The following is a 22,091-nucleotide window of genomic DNA, read 5'->3' as shown; positions in this document are numbered from 1 at the left end:
AATACCTGTCCATTCTTCCCAGTTCAGGTTGTAACTTCATTGTCGTATCCCCTATAGACCTTCAAACTCCCTGTCAATCTCCCACCTCCCCCAATTGCTTGTCTTTTACTAAAGCTTTGGGAGACAGGATATGACTCTCCTCTCAATGAAGATAAGAGGGTTCATTCAAAGCACCACTAACTGAGACAGGCAATGCCACATGCAAAAAAAATTTTTTATTTGAATTTATATCCCGCCCTTCTCCGAAGACTCAGGGCGGCTTACATTGTGTTAAGCAATATTAAGCAAAATTAAGCAAATTTGGGCTGCTGTTTGTTTCTTTTCCACATACTAAAGGTTATACATGAGCAAAAGGTGAAGGGTAGAACAACAGAACTCTTATCCTTGTTTTTAATCCACACTGGCTCTTTATCTTCTTCAGTTTACAGGGAGTCATCAGTTTAGGACCATTACTGAGGCCAAAATTTCTGTTGCTAAGCGAAACATTTCTTAAGTGAGTTCTGCCCCATTTTATGACCTTCCTTGTCAAAGCTGCTACATGAATCACTTCAGTTATTAAGTTAATAACATGGATGTTAAGTGAATCTGGTTTCCCCATTGATTTTACTTGTCAGAAGGTTGCAAAAGGGGATCACATGACCCCGGAACATTGCAACTGTCATAAATATGAGCTAGTTGTCAAGAGTCTGAATTTTGATCAAGTGACCATGGGGAATGCTGCAATAGTTGTGTGAAAAATAGTCATAAGTCACTTTTTTCAGGGATGTTGTAACTTTGAATGGTCACTAAACAAACAGTTGACTACTTGTATATTCCAGCCAGCCAGCCAGCCAGATTAATATCATTGAGTGGTCCTTGTACTTCTCTTAGTTACATTTTTGTGATTTTTTTTCCTTACAGCTGAGGGTCTTCAAGCTTGCAAAATCTTGGCCAACATTAAATACGCTTATTAAAATAATTGGAAACTCAGTGGGAGCCTTGGGAAATCTTACCCTCGTCTTAGCCATCATTGTCTTCATTTTCGCCGTGGTCGGGATGCAGCTCTTTGGAGATTTGTACTACAAGAACGTCAGCAGAATCAGCAGCAACGGAATGCTACCACGCTGGCATATGAAGGACTTTTTCCACTCTTTCCTCATCATCTTCCGCATCCTTTGTGGAGAATGGATTGAAACTATGTGGGACTGCATGAAAGTCGTTGGTCAGCCACTGTGTCTCCTGGTGTTTTTGCTGGTTATGGTGATTGGAAACCTGGTGGTAAGTACTGCAAGACATTTGGGGTGTGTGTGTAAGTGGGGGGCATTCTTTCCATATCTTCACTGAAGCTTCTAGTGTCCGGGGGCTGATTACAGATAATCCTCGACCTATGACCACAAGAGACCCCATCATTTCTGTTGCTAAGCAAGACATTCGTGAGTTGCACCTCACTAGCTAGCATCCCATTTTATGGCCTTTCTTGCCACTGTTGTTAAGTGAATCACTATGGTTGTTAAGTTGGTCATGTGGTTATTAAGTGAATCTGGTTTACCCATTGATTTTGCTTCTGAGAAGGTCACAAAATGTGACCCCGGGACATTGCAACTTCCATAAATACGAGCCAATTGGCAAGCTTCTAAATTTTGAACATGCGATCATGGAAAAGTTGCAACGACTGTAAGTGTTGAAAACAGTCATTTCAAAAATGCTTTTTTCAGTGCCGTTGGACCTTCAAACAGTCACTAAACAAATGGCTGTAAGTCAAGGATTATCTACAAGAATTATTATAAGAACTTCACGGCTAAAAGATGGGACATAATTTCTTCAGAAATCAGGTGTCCCATGCATTGCGTAACTCCTTCTCCAGTAGAATTATAAAGATTTGTAATTATTGCAAACATAAAATCTTTCCAGAATAATTATGAATGAGGCAAAATAGAATAAATATATCCTTGATGGTTGCCAATCCTGAGGGAAACCAGATTCTCTCTCACAATCCTTCTCCTATTCTAGAAACTTACTTCTAGTAGGAAAAGTAAGGATGGGTATTATGTCAACAGATGAACTGAGAGAAAACATTGTCGGTATGCAACATACGTTCTTGGGAATAATTTTGACAGCCATCTCATCCTGGATTCAGATAGTACAGATGTATCTAATGTCTTCTCTTACAATTAATGATACAGATGTGTGTTGCACTCCTGGTTTCTTTGCAAGAATTATGACTCAGATTTCTGGTTTTGAAACACAGCACAATGTGTTAAGTATCTGGGACAGATATTTTACCTCAGTGTGTTTTGAGGTTATTAACCTGCCAGTAGGCCAAATCTAAAATGGGAGCAGTTGTAGGATAGATGATGAAGCCTCCTCCAACAGTCACATTGCTGTTTAGAACACACTGTGCCTCAACTGATCGCAGTATATTTGTATATCTGTATGACCTAGCAGTTTTGCTTATCACGTCTGGAGAGTACTACATTGTGGAAAGTTGTCATCAACTTTGCCTGTGCAATTGGAACCGTCTCTAGTATGTTAGAGATTGAGGGGTCCTAGGTGCTCTCTGAGCTTGGTTGTTTTATTGCAGATGTTTCATCATCCAAACTAGGTAACACCATCAGTAAGTAATCTGTTTGGATAATGAAACATCTGCAAGAAAACCACCAAACTCAGAGAGCACCAAGGACCCCTCATTTCAGCCATGAACTACAAATATTCTCCTATATGTTATAATTTGCCAGAACAACAATTATTTCAACAAACATCACCCAGCCTAAAATCCGAGGAATGCAAACAAAATGTCTACTAAGTCATGAGAATGGGAGGTGGGGAGCAGTGGACTTAAACTTATACAGGTACAGAACTACAGGTAATTCTCAACTTATGACCACAAAGGTGCTCAAAACCTCTGTTACTAAGTGAAACAATTGTTAAGTGAGTTTTTCTCCATTTTATGATCTTCCTTGCCACAGCTGTTAAATGATTCATTGCAGTTGTTAAGTTAGTAACATGAGTTTTAAGTGAATCTGTCTTCCCCATTGACTTGACTTGTCAGAAGTTTGCAAAAAGTGATCATGAGACCTTGGGACATTGCAACCATCATAAATAACAGCCAATTACCAAGTGCTGAATTTTGATTACATGACCATGGGGATTCTGCAATGGTTGTTAAGTGTGAAAAACAGTTATAGGTCAGTTTTTTTCAGACCGTTGTAACTTTCACCAGTCACTAAAGGATGTCTTTAGTAAGTCAAGGACTATTTGTATCCACATATTGACAGAGCACAATGAATAATTTAAAATAACTTCATTTAGCATGCAATGAGGAATGTTTTTTAACCATGACTCATCCAGTGCCTTAGTAGCTTCTGCCAGATTTAAGCCAGGAAAGCCTATCACCATCCATGTTATGACCCTGTAGAATTTGAGCATGTATTACAGTTCTGTGGGATCACATCTAAGGAAAGCAGGGCTGGTGTGATTGAGTGTGTGGCTGTCAGCATGTGTGAAGGACATCTCCCACCAATCACTGCACCTTTAAAGTATTGGTCTGTCAAGATTTGCGAACTAGGTCTGTGTTGTGGAAACCACTCGTCCTATCTAGCGGGCCTTCAGAGAGGACATTCAGTATAGAATAACTTATCTGAGCTTGAATTTAAGATAACAGGCAATCATCTGGGTGTTAACGCTTGTGGCTCTCCAAACATCTTGGCAGTTCTGAAACCCTTGGTGTAAATGTGTGCTTCCTGCCGTCCAATCTGGCTTATTACAACACTGTAGTTCGGCTGCCAGTGTTCAGTCAGATGATGTGCATCATTCCTCTCAAAGAGTATCTTAACTGCAGCGTCCAAATTAGGGAGTGCGTAGCTCTGTTTCGCAAAGTCATGTTGCACCACTGTAATCAATGTTTTTAAAGTGCCGATGACAAATGCCTTGAGGTTCCAAAGGAATTGGAGAAAGGCTAGAAGGAGACTTACACATTCACAGGGAAAGGGGATCACGAACATTCTTATCCTTTAATTATGTTGGCAATTAGGTTTTGCAAAATGGCTTATACAAGTATATACAAGTATACACAAGTATAGGTGTCATGGAGGAAGCTACGGTTCAGAGAGTTATAAAGAACAAAGAAGAGTCCCTGCAGGATTCCCAGCCTTCTTGAGTGATTGCCAACCAACTGTATCCTGCGAGCTGACATTACAGAGTCATGGGGTGCCGCTTGTTTGATCTGTGAAGCGATTTTGTAAATGGATAATAGGCTTGGTCGACTGAGCGGGAGTCAGATAATGGGATGGCTGTAGGAATGGTGACCTCTAAGCCATCAGGCTAAAATTTCAGCTCTGTACATATGAAACCATGGCTTATTTTATTTCCAAGCAAAGAAATGGCAGATGAATGGGGTCATGTGATCCATTCATCATGCTTGAGAATCTGGAATTTCCTGTGTCACCATTTCATAAGTGTGGATGTGACTGTGAGCATTACCAGGAGATCAGATATGCTGGAGGTATCCCAACGGAGAAAGTCAACCTTTTGGGAGGAAAAATCCCTCCAAAATAATAGACAATCCACTGAGTTAGCTGCTATAGCTTGGAAGTAAAAATGCAAAAGACAAATTTGGCTTATTCATCAGCGTACTGTTTTTTGTTGGGTTGGATTTACTTATTTAATTCGGAAAAAAATCTGCAGTCAATGCAGCTCCACCAAGAGAGGTGGCATACATGCAAATTTAGACATCTAAACCATGTGGGCCGCTGCACTTTGAACCAGTTGAAGCTTCCAGATATTTTTCAAGGGCAGCCCCATGTAGAATACAATGCAGTAGGTTTTCCTTTGGATAGAGATGCGTCTGTTTCCGGACAGATGCTTCATCAACAGCCCATTTCCCAATTGACCTTCAGAGAAACTGCCTTCACCCAAAATATGGAACAAGCATTTCCAGAATTTCTGCAGAAGCAGCATACCTCAAGGTGGTGAAAAGTAAGAGACCAAAGACACAAGAAACAGACATGAGGGACTGATAACCAAAGTCGTTTATATTCACCAGACATGTTAAACATCAGAGAGAGGTTAAAAGAGGCAGGATAATTATCTCTGGGGATTTGAATCACTAGGTATCATATTTACTCAAAAGTAACATGCCTCTGAATTCTGCTTCACAAATAGAACAGAATATATATAATAAGGCAGACATATAGATGCATACATATAAAAACTACAATCTTACACATATCAGCTTTTCTATTATGCCAACCTATGTTGCCACCTTAACTTAGAACCAAGATAGGAGATTCCTTTCCACAGCTCTAATAAGTCCATGATGACCTATTTATATATACAGTACATGTACATGTACATATACTGTATCCCGAACCTGCAATAATTTAATAACTGTTCTAAGTTACAACGGTACTGAAAAAGTGATTTATGACCGTTTTTCACACTTAGGCGCATTGCAGCATCCCCATGGTCATATGATCAAAATGCAGACGCTTGGCAACTGACTCATATGACGGTTGCATTATCCTGGGGTCATGTGATCATCTATTGTGACCTTCTGACAAGCAAAGTTAAATAGGGAAACCAGTTTCACTTAAACATGTTAGTGACTTAACAACTGCAGTGCGTCACTTACCAACTGTGACAAAAAAGGTCATAAAATGGGACAAAACAACTTAACAAACTGTCTAGCTTAGCAATCTACATTTTGGGCTCAATTGTGGTCTTACATCAATGACTACCTGTAATGTATGTATCCATATATATTAGCCAGAAGGCAAATTAAATAAAATTTTGGGGGGTATATATTGTGGAAACAAGATAAGGACAAAAATTATATTTAATGGGGTATAGTGTTTATTATATGATCCCTATCTACATATATAAATTATCTTTTATGCACAAGCCACTTTCATCTGTATTTCTTGTTTAATAATATTAATTGGTATTTGGAAAGTCCTTCATTAAATGATGAAGTCACTACATTGATATCGACGATTCACACTGTATTCTGTGCTGCATTTTATTGGTAATGATACATCAGTTTTTTATGTTTAAAGAGATGAAATGACAGATAAATGAGTTTTGCCTCATTTTAAGACATTTTTATCATAGTTATTAAGCAAATTATTACAGTTATTAAATTAATCAGGTGGTTGTTAAGTGAATCTGGATTCTACCCCCTGACTTTGCTTGTCAGTAGCTGGCTGGAAAGGTTACAAATAGTAATCACATGACCCGATAACATTGCAATGATCATAAATACATGCTAGTTGCCAGGCACTTGGAAATTGGTCACATGACCATGGGGATGCTATAACGATTATAAGAGTGAAAACTGATTATAAGTCACTCTTTTCAGTGCCTTTGTAACTTTTAACATTCACTAAACAATGGTTGTAAGTCAAGGACCACCTGTATTTGAAAATAAACCATCATTCATTCTTCATATAATTATGAAGAAAACAAAATGCACAGGTACCGTATATGTGGTACCTTGCTCAATAGTAGTACCTGTGAGAGGGATCTTGGAGTCCTAGTGGACAACCATTTAGATATGAGCCAGCAGTGTGCAGCAGCTGCCAAAAAAGCCAACACAGTTCTGGGCTGCATAAACAGAGGGATAGAATCAAGATCACGTGAAGTGTTAATACTACTTTATAATGCCTTGGTAAGGCCACACTTGGAATACTGCATGCAGTTTTGGTCACCACGATGTAAAAAAGATGCTGAGACTCTAGAAAGAGTGCAGAGAAGAGCAACAAAGATGATTAGGGGACTGGAGGCTAAAACATATGAAGAACGGTTGCAGGAACTCGGTATGTCTAGTTTAATAAAAAGAAGGACTAGGGGAGACATGATAGCAGTGTTCCAATATCTCAGGGGCTGCCACAAAGAAGAGGGAGTCGGGCTGTTCTCCAAAGCACCTGAGGGTAGAACAAGAAGCAATGGGTGGAAACTGATCAAGGAAAGAAGCAACTTAGAACTAAGGAGAAATTTCCTGACAGTTAGAACAATTAATAAGTGGAACGACTTGCCTGCAGAAGTTGTGAATGCTCCAACACTGGAAATTTTTAAGAAAATGTTGGATAACCATCTGACTGAGATGGTGTAGGGTTTCCTGCCTGGGCAGGGGGTTGGACTAGAAGGCCTCCAAGGTCCCTTCCAACTCTGTTATTATTATTATTATGTTAGTCATCAATGTTGGTGTTATTAGCAATAATACTTAGACTTATATACCACTTCATAATGCTTTACAGCACTGTGTAAGTGATTTACAGAGTCAGCATATTGCCCCAACAATCTGAGTCTTCATTTTACTGACCTCAGAAGGATGGAAGGTGGAGTCCACCTTGAGCCGCTCAGGATCGAACTGCTGGCAGTGGGCAGAGTCAGCGTGCATTTTAACTACTGAGCCACCATAGCTCTTAAAATAAAGCAATAATACTGATGAATTCTATGTATGTCTGGGTTTGGGGAATGCAAACAGAGAGCTGTGTATCTGTGGATGAAAACAGATTTTTGCATAACTGAAAAGGTTGCAACTGAGTTTTATTAAAATAAAACTCCTGCTGTCTATATCCCGCCTATATATGTAGGTCAGAACGGCTGGAAAGCAATAGACTAACATTGGAGATGAGCTTTATAGTTAAATATTCTCACCTTCCAGGAAGCAAACCTCATGCATAGGCATACTTAATGCAGAAACAACATGTCTGAAATAATACTTTCTTCTTAATTTGCAGAATGGGAGGAGGCAGAGTCTGTCTTACACAGTCCTGCAAGTGAATATTTTCCTTTTTATCAATAATATTCTCTGACTTCTAACTAGCTAACAGGTGCAAAATAGCACAATTTTAATTCAGGGCAAGGATTTTCCTGTTCATTGTGTAACAAGCACATTTGGGATTGCCTGTTCCAAGCAAGCATTTTCCTTCACTGTCAGGGAATAAATAAAGTATTTGAAGTCTGCAGTGTTAAAACAAATTAAAAATAATTCAAGTCTGGGAATATGTATGAGCAAGTTTACAAGTGTGCCAAATTATACATAAGTGGAAGAAAAAAGATAGAATGGAATGTAACAGATAGAATAGCAGAATAACAAATTTGGAAGGGACCCTGGAGATGATGATGATAATAATAATAATAATAATAATAATAATAATAATAATAACAACAACAACAACAACAACAACAACAACAACAACAACAACAACAACAGAGTTAAAAGGGACCTTGGAGGCCTTCTAGTCCAACCCCCTGCCCAGGCAGGAAACCCTACACCATCTCAGACAGATGGTTATCCAACATTTTCTTAAAAATTTCCAGTGTTGGAGCATTCACAACTTCTGCAGGCAAGTTGTTCCACTGATTAATTGTTCTGTCAGGAAATTTCTCCTTAATTCTAAGTTGCATCTCTCCTTGATTAGTTTCCATCCATTGCTTCTTGTTCTACCCTCAGGTGCTTTGGAGAATAGTTTGACTCCCTCTTCTTTGTGGCGACCCCTGAGATATTGGAACACTGCTATCATGTCTCCCCTAGTCCTTCTTTTTATTAAACTAGACATACCCAGTTCCTGCAACCATTCTTCATATGTTTTATCCTCCAGTCCCCTAATCATCTTTGTTGCTCTTCTCTGCACTCTTTCTAGAGTCTCAACATTTTTTTACATCGTGGTGACCAAAACTGCATGCAATATTCCAAGTGTGGCCTTACCAAGGCATTATAAAGTGGCACTAACACTTCACGTGATCTTGATTCTATCCCTCTGTTTATGCAGCCCAGAACTGTGTTGGCTTTTTTAACAGCTGCTGCACACTGCTGGCTCATATCTAAATGGTTATCCACTAGGACTCCAAGATCCCTCTCACAGGTACTATTATTGAGCAAGGTACCACATATACGGTACCTGTGCATTTTGTTTGTACCGGTGCATTTTGGTTTTTTTGGCCTAAATGTAGAACCTTACTTTTTTCACTGTTGAATTTCATTTTGTTAGATAACGCCCAATGTTCTAGCATGGGGGCTGGACAAGATCTTCTTGTCCAACCCCCATGCTCAAGCAGGCGACCCTATGCCATTCTGAACAAATGGCTGCCCAATCTCCTCTTATGGGGCACCCACAACTTCTGGAGGGAAGTTCCACTGATTTTGTCCCATTTTATGACCTTTCTTGCCACGGTTGTTAAGTGAATCACTGCAGTAACTTGGTTGTTAAATGAATTCAGCTTCCCCATTGACTTTGCTTGTCAGAAGGTCACAGAAGGTGATCACATGACTTGCAGGACACTGCAGCTGTCATAAATATGAGTCAATTACCAAGCATCTGAATTTTGATCACATGTCCATGGGGATGCTGCAAGGGTCATAGGTGTGAAAAATGGTCATAAGTCACTTTTTTCAGTGCTGTTTTAACTTTGAATGGTCACTGAATGAAATGTTATATGTCAATATAATAGGTACTCCTATATGTTATATGAGTACCTGTAATTTAATTCCTTGGACCATTCAGGCAATGCAATGTAGGCCTGGATGTGGAGAAATAGATTCAGTCCAAATCCCTCCATATAGGTTTAGGCTATCAAACAATTCAAGACTAGAGGTAGTCCTTGACTTGTGACCACAATTGAGCCAAAATGTCTATTGCTAAACGAGATAGTTTGAGTGACTTTTGCCTCTTTTACCACCTTTCTTACCCTGGTTGTTACGTGAATCTGCCTTCCCCATTGCTTGTCAGAAGGTTGTATGACCCTGCAACTGTCATAAATGTGAACGAGTTGCCAAGCATCCAAATATTGATTACAGTACATGACCATGACCATGACATGACCATGGGGATGCTGCAATGGTTGTAAGTGTGAAAAACAGTTGTAAGTCACTTTTTTCAGTGCTGTTGTAACTTCAAACGATCACTAAGCAAATGGTTGTAAGTCCAGAGCCAGCTGTATCTGTGGGATCACCTTCTCCCCCAGTAATCTGCCTGCCCAGCCAAGTCAAATAGGTGAACCTTGCTCTGGATCTCATTTACATGAGATCATCATTCGTCAGGACTTTGGAAGCAGGCATTTTGTAGGGCCTTTTTCAGTCTTTGGAAATGAATTTCCCCTCAGCTGTTCAGAGTCTTTGAGAATGGATGACAGACAAATTAAATTAAATTCACTCAGTCAGTCAAGGAACAGGATGTTACAGAAGCTATCTCACCTCCCAGAACCCTTCCTTAAGGGAGATAGATAGTATTAGATCTGACGTTAGTGGGTACAAAATGAGTCCACACAGGGGTTGTAACAAACCCAACCTTTATTCAACTCTGCGGAGGCTAACAACAAGAAAACGTGAGGAGCAGTAACAGCCGAAGACTCCGTTGAAATACTGGCTGCCTCGGAAGCTTCACCAATGAAAGGACGCTAAAACTCCCACTTTTCTTCCAGGTGTGTCTAAACAAATCAGAGACCGCCTGGCTGTTGTTAAGGCTTAATCAAGTCGTAACCCCGAGGACTTTGTCGGAGCCCTACAGACATAACAGACAGACAGACAGACAGACAGATAGATAGATAGATAGATAGATATCCCAAATTTCAAGAGGATTTGGGAGTTGCAGTAGCTGGTTTCTTCCCAAACAATGTCTCTTTTGAGCCTATCTTGAATGGGATCCAGTGCCCCAGGGCTGTCAAACTCAAGGCCTGTGGGCCACATCCGGCCCGTGGTGTGCTTAAATCTGGCCCGGACTGGCCCGCAGTGCCTCTGGAAGTCATCCCGCTTTCAGCCTGGATGGCCTCCTGCAGCACTCTGCCGGCCAAACTGGGGTGCGGGGGGCCCAGCAGGGTGCTACAGGAGGCGACGGTCCCATCTCGCCCTCCTCCCCCCCGCTTCCCAGGCAGCCCACAGAGGAGAACTACAATGCTGATCCAGCCCTTGAAGAGATCCAATTTGACACCCCACCCTGCAATAACCGGACCCTCATTTGGCTACCTAGATTTCCACGAAGACCCCCTACGTCCTCCATCTCGTATTTTTCTCCTGCATTTTGTGGCCACTCACCATTCCTTCTGGCATTGAATGTGCCTAATGGGCGTCTCCGAATGCCGTTTCCTGGACAATTCAAACGAACAAACAAAAACGCTTGTGTTCATTTATGGGCCTCCCATAGGCACCTCGATTGGCTTGGCCTTTGTCCTGCTCCAGCAGAGTTGTTCTTAGGTTCAATATATAACCGAAAAACCTTGGAGTAGACTATTTAAGACACCTCAATTCCCCACCCTCCAGCATGTGTTAGATTGCTACCTGGGTAGCTCTGACCCATATTTGGGTTTAGAGAGAGAAAGCACCTGCCTCTTTTCCTAGCACAGGACTGTAATTGCTTGGCCTGCTTGCACTCCTTTGGAAAGAGGGGGGGGGGAAGGGAGCGGGGAAATGGCTTGCTTTCAAAGCAAAAGTTGAAGCCAAAGTTGATCTTTGCAGAATTTGCACCTGGACCAAATGCTCTTTCATCGCTGTCCTCAAATGTAAATAGAAATACAGACAAAAGGTTAATGGGTGATAATTTTGCAGAGGAAGAGATCTCAGACATATGTTCCCAAGGGCCTTCCAGAAAGGACAGCAGAGCCCAGAGTAACCCTGGCACCTCCTGTTAGAGCCCAGCACTGTTGCAGCTGGAATCCCTGTTCAGTGTTTGCCTGTTTCTCGGATCATCAAAGCAGAAGCTTCCCGAAACTGAATTGGGTATTTTTTTTTTAAAAGCATGTAGTGAATTCAAGCAGAAGCAGAAAAGAATTGTTTTGAAAGGTCTGTCCAAATGTCTACTCAGCCCGGTCTCCTGTTTCCAGCTGTGGTCACCCAGATATGCCCAGATGCTCAGAAAAGGGCCTGAAAGGTTTCCTTTTAGCTCACCGACTAACAGCTGTTATTTGTCTAGGCTGCTAAGAATTTGTTTCACTGTTTGTACATCTGCTGTGGATGAGCACTTTATCCTACTGATTATTTCACCAGAGGGATTTAATTTAGCTATCTGGCTTAATACCACTAGGTCCAATCTCCTTTTAAAGCCTATGGACAGTGCTTTCAGTTAAAATGTAAAATACACTATAGGGAGTTCTCAACTTACAACCACAACTGGACCCCAAATTTCCATTGCCAAGCAAGACAGTTTTGTCCCATTTTACAAACTTTCTTGCCACAGTTGTTAAGTGAATTATGGCAGTTAAGTAACATGGTTGTTCAATGAATCTGGCTTCCCCCATTGACTTTGCTGATCAAAAAGTTACAAAAAGGGATCACATGACCCCAGGACACTGCAATGGTCATAAATACATGCCAGTTGCCAAGCTGTTTTGACCCAGGCCCAAGTAGGTAGTAATAAACTTAGTCCGTGGAAAAACAAACTTTATTTGAACAGCTGGGAATTACTTCATTCCCAGCGTTGTTCAACTCAAAGTAAAACAAATGCCTCCCAACACAAATTCCTCAGTTATTTTACAAACCTTAGTCCAATTAGGCAAACTGCCAAAGGCCCTTCCTGGCAAACGTCCCGAAGCCACAAAAAACAAAGACGTATACGAAGCAGAAGACGAAGCAGAAGATGCAGCTACAACGTTGTTTTCCAGCAAAGCTGAAATGATGGTGCTGATCTGTTTTAAGCCTTAGATTGGCCCCTTATGGGAGGGGTCAATCATCTCTTGGCCCTATTCCCAAGTTGTTCTCTTTACTTGAGCTGCTCTTGTCTTCTGGCAGCTCCTCTCGTGTGCATTAGGAACAGGCTCCTTCTGTTCCTCTGCCTCACTACTATCAGTCTCTGGAGGCTCTGGAGTCTGCACCTCACTTCCCGATGGCCCTGGCCTCACCTCAGCCTCATCGCTGTCTGACTCTATTGCCAGCTCTGTAGGCTGCTGACGGACCACAACACAAGCATTCAAATTTTGATCATGTGACCATGAAGATGTTGTAACAGTCATAAGTGTGAAAAATGATCATAAGTCACTTTTTTCAGTGTTGTTGTAACTTTGAAAGGTCATTTAATGAATGGTTGTAAATCAAGGACTACCTATATTTTGTCCAAACAACATACTACCTTATTTTCAACTCTGCCTTTAGTATTTACTTTACAAACAAACTTGTATAGCTTTTGTACTTTTAAAAAAAATGAAAAGGGGGCATGAATTTGACTGCCCCACCCTAAACTAGCTTCCCTATTTTATTAGTGTCCTGGTGGCACAGTGGTTAGAATGCGGTATTGAAAGCTAATTCTCATCGACTCAAGGTTGACTCAGTCTTTCATCCTTCCGAGGTCAGTAAAATGAGGATCCAGATTTTGGGGGCCAAGATGCTGACTCTAAACCGCTTAGAGAGGGCTGTAAAGTCCTATGAAGCAGTAGAGAAGTGCTTTCGCTATTGCTATTTGAGCATGGTAAGAAAATATGCACATAGCTATGACAGTAGAAAAGGCATATTTAAAGGAGAGCTGGGAAGCAGCCAGAAAGCCCAAGGCAACTTTAGAGATAAGGAGTAGTCGGAGTGTATTACATCACCTTGGACACCTCATTAAACCAAGCAAATTCTCCAGACACATCCTGCTTAGCTAAGGAGAGCAAGTGGTAGCAGGTGAATAAGCACATTCTGGGACACAAGCAAGAGATGATTGTCATCACATTTATAATCTCCTTTCTTTTATATTGCTGTTGATGTTAGCCTGGTGTCATGTTCAAATGGACAGTTGTGGAAGTCAGTTTCTCCCCCCCCTTCAAAAAGTGTAAAATGAAAAACAGTTCAGCTTCAAGCTTCAGGGGCAGCTTCAGTTCTTGCAGATGCTTCATTGCCAAACTAAAGTAGGTAATTGTCAAGCCTGTCCTGGCATGGGCATTTAGGAAAGAAAGACCCTCGACTCCATTGGCAATAAAAGGTATACTATTACTAAAGCCAAGTGGTTACAGCATAAGCAAAGCCAGATCTGAGGATTCCCACAGAAAGCCTGTAGTTTTGCCTTCTCCCAGGCCCTCCTCCCTGGTCATCTTGTTAGTCCCCAATAAAGTTAAAATCAGTTGTTTTGGTAACAGTTAAAAAATTTGGCATCTCTTTGGTGGGTATTCGCATTCAGTCCCACTGTCTGTGTCCTTGGATTGTTCAGCTATTGCCTCTGGTTGGCACATCTGGTTCCTATCCTCCCCCTCCCTGTATTTCTCTTCCTCCCCTCCCCATACTTTATGACAGGCTGCCAGCAAAGCAAACAAGGCAGAAGCAGTGTGATGGCAGATCTGACAGTAACATCCTCAGTACTAGTAGGCGGAGTGGGGTTTGCTTTTATTTTATATATTAGTGGCTTGCACTATCAGCGTGGTGGGAGTGGTCTTGTGGTTCCTTAATTAGGCTGTTGCTTACTATTAACTTGTTTGTCTGAGCTGGTACTGTTTACTGCTTGATTGTTGTTCTAGTATTAATCTTGGTATTAATTAACCTCTGCTCATCTGGGTAAGAAGCTACTTGGGACTTGTTTCCTTTTGGGTTTTTTGAATTGGCTGTTTCAAATGGCATGTAGGTGTTGTTTATCTCGATGTGCCTGTTGAGGGCTGATTTATCCGAATGCCAGACTTCCAGGAATTCTCTGGTGTTTTTAGACTTGCTTAGTCTAGGATGGTCACAGTTTCCCATGGTTAAGTCTGTCCATGCGTTGTACAATTCAGAAGTTTTCATCACGTCTTCATATTGCTAATTGCTGTTCATGGATGTGGTCTGCTAGTCTTCTGCTCTGGGAGTCCTCGTTAATCAAGACAAGCTCAACTGGCATGTGAAGCCACTTTACATCATTTCCTTCCCCAGAGGACTCAACTGTAAGCAGAGTCAGTTCAAGACTCTGTTCAAATTGCTTCAACCAGGAGTTCTCTTTATGAGTTCAGCAGTTTGCAACATGAGTTGTTATTGTTGTTGTTTAGTCACTAATTTATGTCTGACTCTTCACATCCCCATGGACCATTGCCTGCCAGGCTTCCCTGTCCTCCATTGTCTCTCAGGATTTCCCCAAATTCAGGCTCATTGCATCCATGATACTATCTAACCATCACCATGCTATCTCCTTCTCCTTTTGTCTTCCCTTTTTCCCAACATCAGGGTCTTCTCTAATGAGACCTCTCTTCTCACTTGGTGGCCAAAGTGTTTGAGCTTCAGTATCTGTCCTTGCAAACAACAAGGTTGATTTCCTTTAGGATTGACTGATTTGATCTTCTTGCGGTCCAAGGGACTGCCCAGGAAACAGATGGGTAAGGATGAGTTCCTAGAGATTTCACATATGCCTAAATAAATAAATACATTAAGTTTGTTTGGCATCAGTACAAAAATTGTGGCTGTTGTTTTTTATAGGATCCCCACCCCACCCCGCTTCACTTAGTGGTCTGAAATAGTAACAAAGCTTGACTAGCAGTTGGGGGCTCAGCTAAAATAGGGAAGTTGAGTCTATCATGACTTTTTCAGCCTATTGAATTGTATTGTGTGTATGCCCATAGGAGGAATCTTGTATGTTTATGGAGATCCTTGGAGGTATTGAGGAAATTGTCACAGTAGGCAAAGCAAGAAATTTTCTCTTGCTTTTTTATTCTGGCTTACGAGTATTCTCTCACTTCAAAGAAAGTCTGAAATGGTCCTTAACGTGAGTCTCTACGACAACCCTGCTGTGCATTGCTTTCAATTCACTTTCCCAGAATTAATCTTCACACATTTTATTTTTCCCAGGAACTGGAGGCTATGCTTTGCTACTATTTTTTCATTACTTTACAAAGAAAAGAAGGTTTTTGTAAAGTGTATTATCAAAGTGTAAAAGTTTAATATCTCTTAAAGTTGTGGCCTCCAATCTTTTGGGCACCAGGAACCAGTTCTGCCGAGAGAAGTTTTTCCGTGGACAGGAGGAGTGCGTGGTTTTCCATGCTACCTGCATCCTGTTTCTGGAGAGCTGCAGCCCGGTGGACCAGGGACTGGGGACCCCTGTCTTAGAGGCAGATTGGTAGTTCAGAAACATGATAGATAGATAGATAGATAGATAGATAGATAGATAGATAGATAGATAGATAGATAGATAGATAACAATAGCAGTAAAGCAAACACACTGTATTTTGTTTGTCTGTTTATCTGTCTGATCTATCTATCTATCAATCATCTATCATCAACTATATCTATTTATCTATCCATCTGTCTGTCTGTCTGTCTGTCTGTCTGTCTGTCTATCTGTCTGTCTGTCTGTCTGTCTATCTATCTATCTATCTATCTATCTATCTATCTATCTATCTATCCATCTATCTCATTTGCAACTGCCCACCTTCCTTACAGAGGGACTCTGAGTGGTGCACAGTAAACTATTAAAACATAGAAACATTATAAAAGTTAAAATTTAAAAAGAGGCAAGAATGATTATAACCAATATTATAAATTAATTAAAAGACAAAAGCTGGGCTTTCACGGTCTAACTAGCCCTGTACAATTAGTCCTTGACTTACACTAGTTCATTTAATGACCATTTGAAATTACACCGACACTAAAGAAAGTGACATCTGGCCATTTTTCACACTGACAACCGTTCCGGGTCATGTAATCAAGATTCAAGTGCTTGGCAACTGGTTCATATTTATGACGGTACGATTGCAATGTCCTGGGGTCACGTGATCCCCTTTTGTGACTTTCTGACAAGCAAAGTCAATGGGGAAGCCAGATTCATTTAAGAACACTGTTAGTAACTTTAAAAATGCTGTGATTCACTTAACAACTGTGGCAAGAAAGTTTGTAAAATGGGGCAAAACTCATTTAACAATTGTCTCACTTAGCAATATAAACTTTGGGGCAAATTGTGGGCATAAGTCCACAATCTTCCAGTAGATTGTAGCAATTTTCCAGTGCTTGAGGGGATATCACAGGGAAGGAGGGGTCTACCTATTCTCCAAAGCACCTGAGGGCAGGACAAGAAATAACAGATGGAAACTGATCAAGGAGAGAAGCAACCTGGAATTAAGGAGACATTTCCTGACAGTGAGAAAAATTAATCTGTGGAACAGCTTGCCTCCAGAAGTTGTGGGTGCTTCATCAATGGAGGTTTTGAAGAAAAGACCAGACAGCCAGTGATCTGGAATGGTATATAGTCTCCTCCTTGAGCAGGGGGTTGGACTAGAAGGCCTCCAAGGTTTCTTCCAACTCTATTATTCCATGTTTTGTGTTTTTATTGAAACATATAATTGACATTACTGTACTGTTTAATTTCTTGTTAGAATGTATATAGAGGGGAATTCCTTATTATGGTCAGTTTATATCATGGGCCTTTGCGATGAGTGGTCCTCCAGGTTGGATTATTATTATTTAACCTCTTTCATATCTGTAACAAACACTAATATCTTGTCAGGCCTATTTTCCATTGCCCCAACTCAAAATAGAATGAGTGTGTGCAAATGCATCGGCAACTAAACAGTTAAATTAGTGCTAGGTTACTGCAAAGAACTGATTTACTAAGGACTAATGGTGTACTTTGAAGCAGGTTATTACTCAGTTTCTGCAATCAGCTTTGATCAGTACTATTTATATCTAGATGGAAGTCAAGATTTTTTTTAGTACAAAAGTTTCTGTCTTAGAAAAACTAAATGGTGGAACAATTTTTGTGACAGCTCATGTTGAAACTTGACTTGTTGGATAATGCCTCTTTGACGTCTTAAACTTTGGAGCACACAATTTTCCAGGGAGTAATTCCTATAGCCCTGTAGTTACATGAATCCCTAACATATCATAGGTATATCTTCCAAGTGTTAGGAGATACCTGATTATAGCTAGTCCTCAACTTACGACCACAATTCAGCCCAACATTTCCATTGCTAAGCAAGACAGTTGTTACATGTGTTTTACCTCATTTTATCACCTTTCTTGCCCCAGTAGTCAAGTGAATCACTGCAGCTGTTAAGTTAGTAAATAAAATCTGGCTCCCCTATTGATTTTGCTTATCAGAAGTTTGCAAAAAGTGATTACATGAGGCTGGGATGCTGCGATCGTCATAAACATGAACTAGTTGCCAAGCATTCAAATTCTGATCATGTGGCCATGGGTATGCTGTCGTAAGTGTGAAATTCACTTTTTTTCAGTACCATTGTAACTCCAGTCACTACACAAATGCTTGTAAGTTGAAGGCTACCTCTATCTTCAGCTTGTCTAAGTTGAAAAACACTGTTCCATTGGGATATCTTAAACTTTCCAGATGTGAAATTATACTCTGAGAGAAGAAAAAGTGTTTGGTTTCAATCATGAAAACCAACATGTTACACTTCTGGGCCAAGATGTCCCAAAGGTGCTTTCTTTCAAAAGGCAACTGGATTTTTCAGTGGTGAAATTCAAATTTTTGTACTACTGGTTCTGTGGGTGTGGCTTGCTGGGCGTGGCAGGGGAAGGATACTGCAAAATCTCCATTCCCACCCCACTCTGGGGCCAGCCAGAGGTGGTCTTTGCCAGTTCTCCAAACTATTCAAAATTTCTGCTACCGGTTCTCCAGAACCTGTCAGAACCTGCTGGATTTCACCCTGGGATTTTCTTGTTTTGCTAGAAGACAATTCACTTTTCCTCGGAGAAGCTCTTTCAGTTCTGATTGAATGGTAGAGAATGGAAGGATTTATATTCCTTGCAGTCATGTGGTTGTTAGCCCTTTTTTTGTGCCAAGACGTTTGGCAACAATGAGAAATCTGTAATTCAAGAGTCAACTTTGCAAACTTTGGCATGAGGAGGAAGAGAGGCAGAGAAGAATACTGAAGCTGGGAGAGAACAGGGAAAGAGTGCCATAAAAAGAGTAGGCTCCACTCTTTGATATTTTCAATCCTGCTTGATAAGAGCAAGGCAGACCTCAAGGAGGCTCCACTCTTTGATATTTTCAATCCTGCTTGATAAGAGCAAGGCAGACCCCAAGGAATGGTGGGTGGGGAGAGTATATTTGCACTGTATGGTGAACCTCAAGGTCTTCCTTACAATTACAGAAGGAAGGAAAATATAATTTTATAATCTGCTACGTTTTAATCTGTTGTTTTTAATTGTATATATTTTATGTTTTATTTTTGGCTGTACACCGCCCTGAGTCCTTTGGGAGAAGGGCGGTATAAAAATTTAATAAATAAATAAATAAATAAAAAATAAAAAGCCAGATAATTAAGTGTATGTCAGGCCATAATCCTCCTCCTTTTCTTCCTAAATGTGTTTTTCATATTTTCTTCCACTTGACTATGTATAGTCAGAATAGAACAGAATAACAGAGTTGTAAGGGACCATGGAGCTCTTCTAGTTCAATCTCAGGCAGGAAACCCTATACCATTTCAGGCAAATGGTTGTCCAGCCTCTTCTTAAAAACTTCCATTATTGATGCATCCACAATTTCTGGAGGAAAGTTGTTCCACTGATTAATTTTTTTTTTAATTTACATTTATATTCCGCCCTTTTCCGAAGACTCAGGGCGGCTTACAGTGTATAAGGCAATAGTCTCATTCTATTTGTATATTTTACAAAGTCAACTTATTGCCCCCCCCAACAATCTGGGTCCTCATTTTACCTACCTTATAAAGGATGGAAGGCTGAGTCAACCTTGGGCCGGGCTTGAACCTGCAGTAATTGCAGGCTACTGTGTTCTAATAACAGCCTGAGCTATCCACGGCCCCTTATCAACAATCAAAATTGTTCTCACTATCAGGAAATTCCTGCTTAGTTCCAAATTGTTTCTCTCCTTGATTAGTTTCCATCCATTGTTTCTTGTCCTGCTTTCAAATGCTTTGGAGAATAGGTTGGCTTCCTCTTCTTATTGGAAGAGGATATTGGAAGATGCTATCACCCTTACTCATTCTTTTCAATGAATTAGACATACCCAGTTCCAGCAACGGTTCTTCATATCTTTTAGCCTCCGGCCCCCTAATCATCTTTGTTGCTCTTCTCCTCACACTTTCTAGAATCTCAACATCTTTTTTTTATAAATATCAATTTATAATAATTTTTTTAGTTCATAGTTCATAGTTGCAATACTGAATAAACTGACATGGCCATTTTTTACACTTAATGCCTGTTGCAGCAACCCCATGGCCATGTGATCAAAATTTGGGCGCTTGCAACCGCATGTGTTTACATCACACAGCAATGTCCTGGGGTCATGTGATAACCATTTATAACTTCCCAGCTGGCTTCTGACAAGCAAAGTCAATGACAGAATCCAGATTCACTTAACAACCACATAATGTACTTAACAACTGCAGTGATTCACTTAACAACTGTGGCGAAAAAGATTGTAAAATCAGCTGCAACTCATTTAACAACTGCATTCCTTAACAATGGAAATTTTGGGCCCCATTGTGGTTGTAAGTTGAGGACTTCCTGTACTTGATTACTGGTTGTGGAATTGCAAACTGTCAGCTATTCTTAAATCGAAACTTTAGGTTGTGAAAAGCATGGGATAGTGACTTCTCTGCGAAATAAATATTTGAAATAAGGTGGGAGGGAAGAAATGAACCCTCTAGCCCAGGGGTATTAAACTCGATTCCACTGAGGGTGACATAAGACTATTTAAGACTAGGGTGGGTGTGGCCATGGTGGGCACGGCCAGCTCAAAATATCAGGGGCACCTGTGGTGGCCTGAGTGCTCTGCCAGTGAAAATGGGCTCTTGAGTTCCATTTTCAGTTGTGAAGGTCTCCTGCAACCCTCTGCCAGCAAAAACAGAGCTTGGGTGGGCCACCCCCAGCCCTCACGAGCTCTGTTTCCACTGGCAGAGGCACCATGGGTTGGTCCTTTGCTATTTCCAGGGTGGCCCTGTGGGCCAGATCTAAGCCGGTGGGCTGGATCTGGTCCTTGGGCCTTGAGTTTGACATTCCTCCTCTAGCTCAATGCAAACACTGAAAGTAATTCCAAAAGGAACAATATTACAGAAAACTGGTAAAAGGAAGGACATATCATTCTTTTAAGAATTTGAACATTGGACAATGATGTATAAAAGGACTGGGTAAATACATAGCTAGAAGACAAAAAAAATTTAATTGGCAGAAATATTTGGTTTCAAAGCCTTAATGCTACCAATTTAATTGGATTATCTTTTTATTTTATTTTTTAGTATCTTTTTCTATTTGGAGTCTCTTTGGTTTAGATATTTTATGAAATAATAGATCATTATTTATTGATTGATTGATATCCTGCCTTTATTATTTTTATAAATAACTCAGAAAGAGGAACATATCCAACACAACTTCCTCCTCCTATTTTCCCCACAACAACCAACCGTGTGAGAGATTGACTGGCCCAAGGTTACCCAGCTGGCTTTTATGCCGAAGGTGGGAATAGAACTCACTGTCTTTGGACGATTGGCCCAAAGTCCTTTAGTTGGCTTTTATGCCAAAGGCACAACTAGAATTTACCATCACCTGGTGATTGGCCCAAAGTCACCCAGCCAGCTTTGAAGCTTAAGGTGGGACTAGAACTTCCAGTCTCTTGGTGATTGTCCCTTAGCTGGCTTTCATACCTAAGGTAGAACTAGAATTTACAGTCTCCTGGTTTCCAGCATGGTGCCTTAACCACTAGACCAAACTGGCTCTGTTTTTGTTTTTGTTTTTTTGCAAATAAATGAAAATCTGATGACTCCCAAAGTTCCTGGATGTCGAAACGAACCTAAACTTTGGTATCCAGCCTGTCCCATAGTACTTTCTAGTGTTGATAGTCCATCCATCCAGTTCAGGAATTTGCACAGGAATTTGTTTTCCAAACATTTTTTTTTTGCAATAAGTGTCTCTCCCCTCCCCCATACACACACACTCACACACACACTGTTAGGTGTTATAAAGGTAGCAAATATCTTTGGTTGTCCTGGGGAGGCAAGCATTCATTTATGGACGGGAGGAAAATCTCCCAAATTGCTTTAAATGGAGTTGTCAGCCTGAAGCTGGCATGATGGGAATACTGGTGCTGCCTAGGATTTCCATCTAATGTTTACAAGAGATGGGGGGGAAGGGGGTCATTTTAAATTCACAGCTGTCTCTCTTTTGGGTAAACCAAGTACATAGTTGTCCAAATAAGGATAGTAACCACAGCAACAGAAAAAGTTGTATCTGCTCTAATTCCATAATGCAATTCAAGGCAGCAGGTCCTCTCCCCCTTCCCCCA

General features: G+C 40.8%; 1 protein-coding gene across 1 annotated transcript in view; it reads left to right on the top strand.

Annotated features, from left to right (window-relative positions):
• The window catches only part of LOC131197664 (sodium channel protein type 5 subunit alpha-like), a 391,694-nt gene that overhangs the window by 220,905 nt on the left and 148,698 nt on the right, over window positions 1-22,091 (top strand). Inside the window, exon 16 of the mRNA XM_058182005.1 lies at window positions 901-1,257. Within this exon, the coding sequence (XP_058037988.1) occupies window positions 901-1,257 (357 nt within the window). The remainder of the gene's footprint in view (window positions 1-900; window positions 1,258-22,091) is intronic.

Source organism: Ahaetulla prasina, chromosome 4 (genome assembly GCF_028640845.1).
Source record: "Ahaetulla prasina isolate Xishuangbanna chromosome 4, ASM2864084v1, whole genome shotgun sequence".
Classification (NCBI taxonomy): Eukaryota; Metazoa; Chordata; class Lepidosauria; order Squamata; family Colubridae; genus Ahaetulla; species Ahaetulla prasina.
Note: the sequence above shows the minus strand (reverse complement) of the source record. Positions and strands in the feature narration are given on the sequence as shown.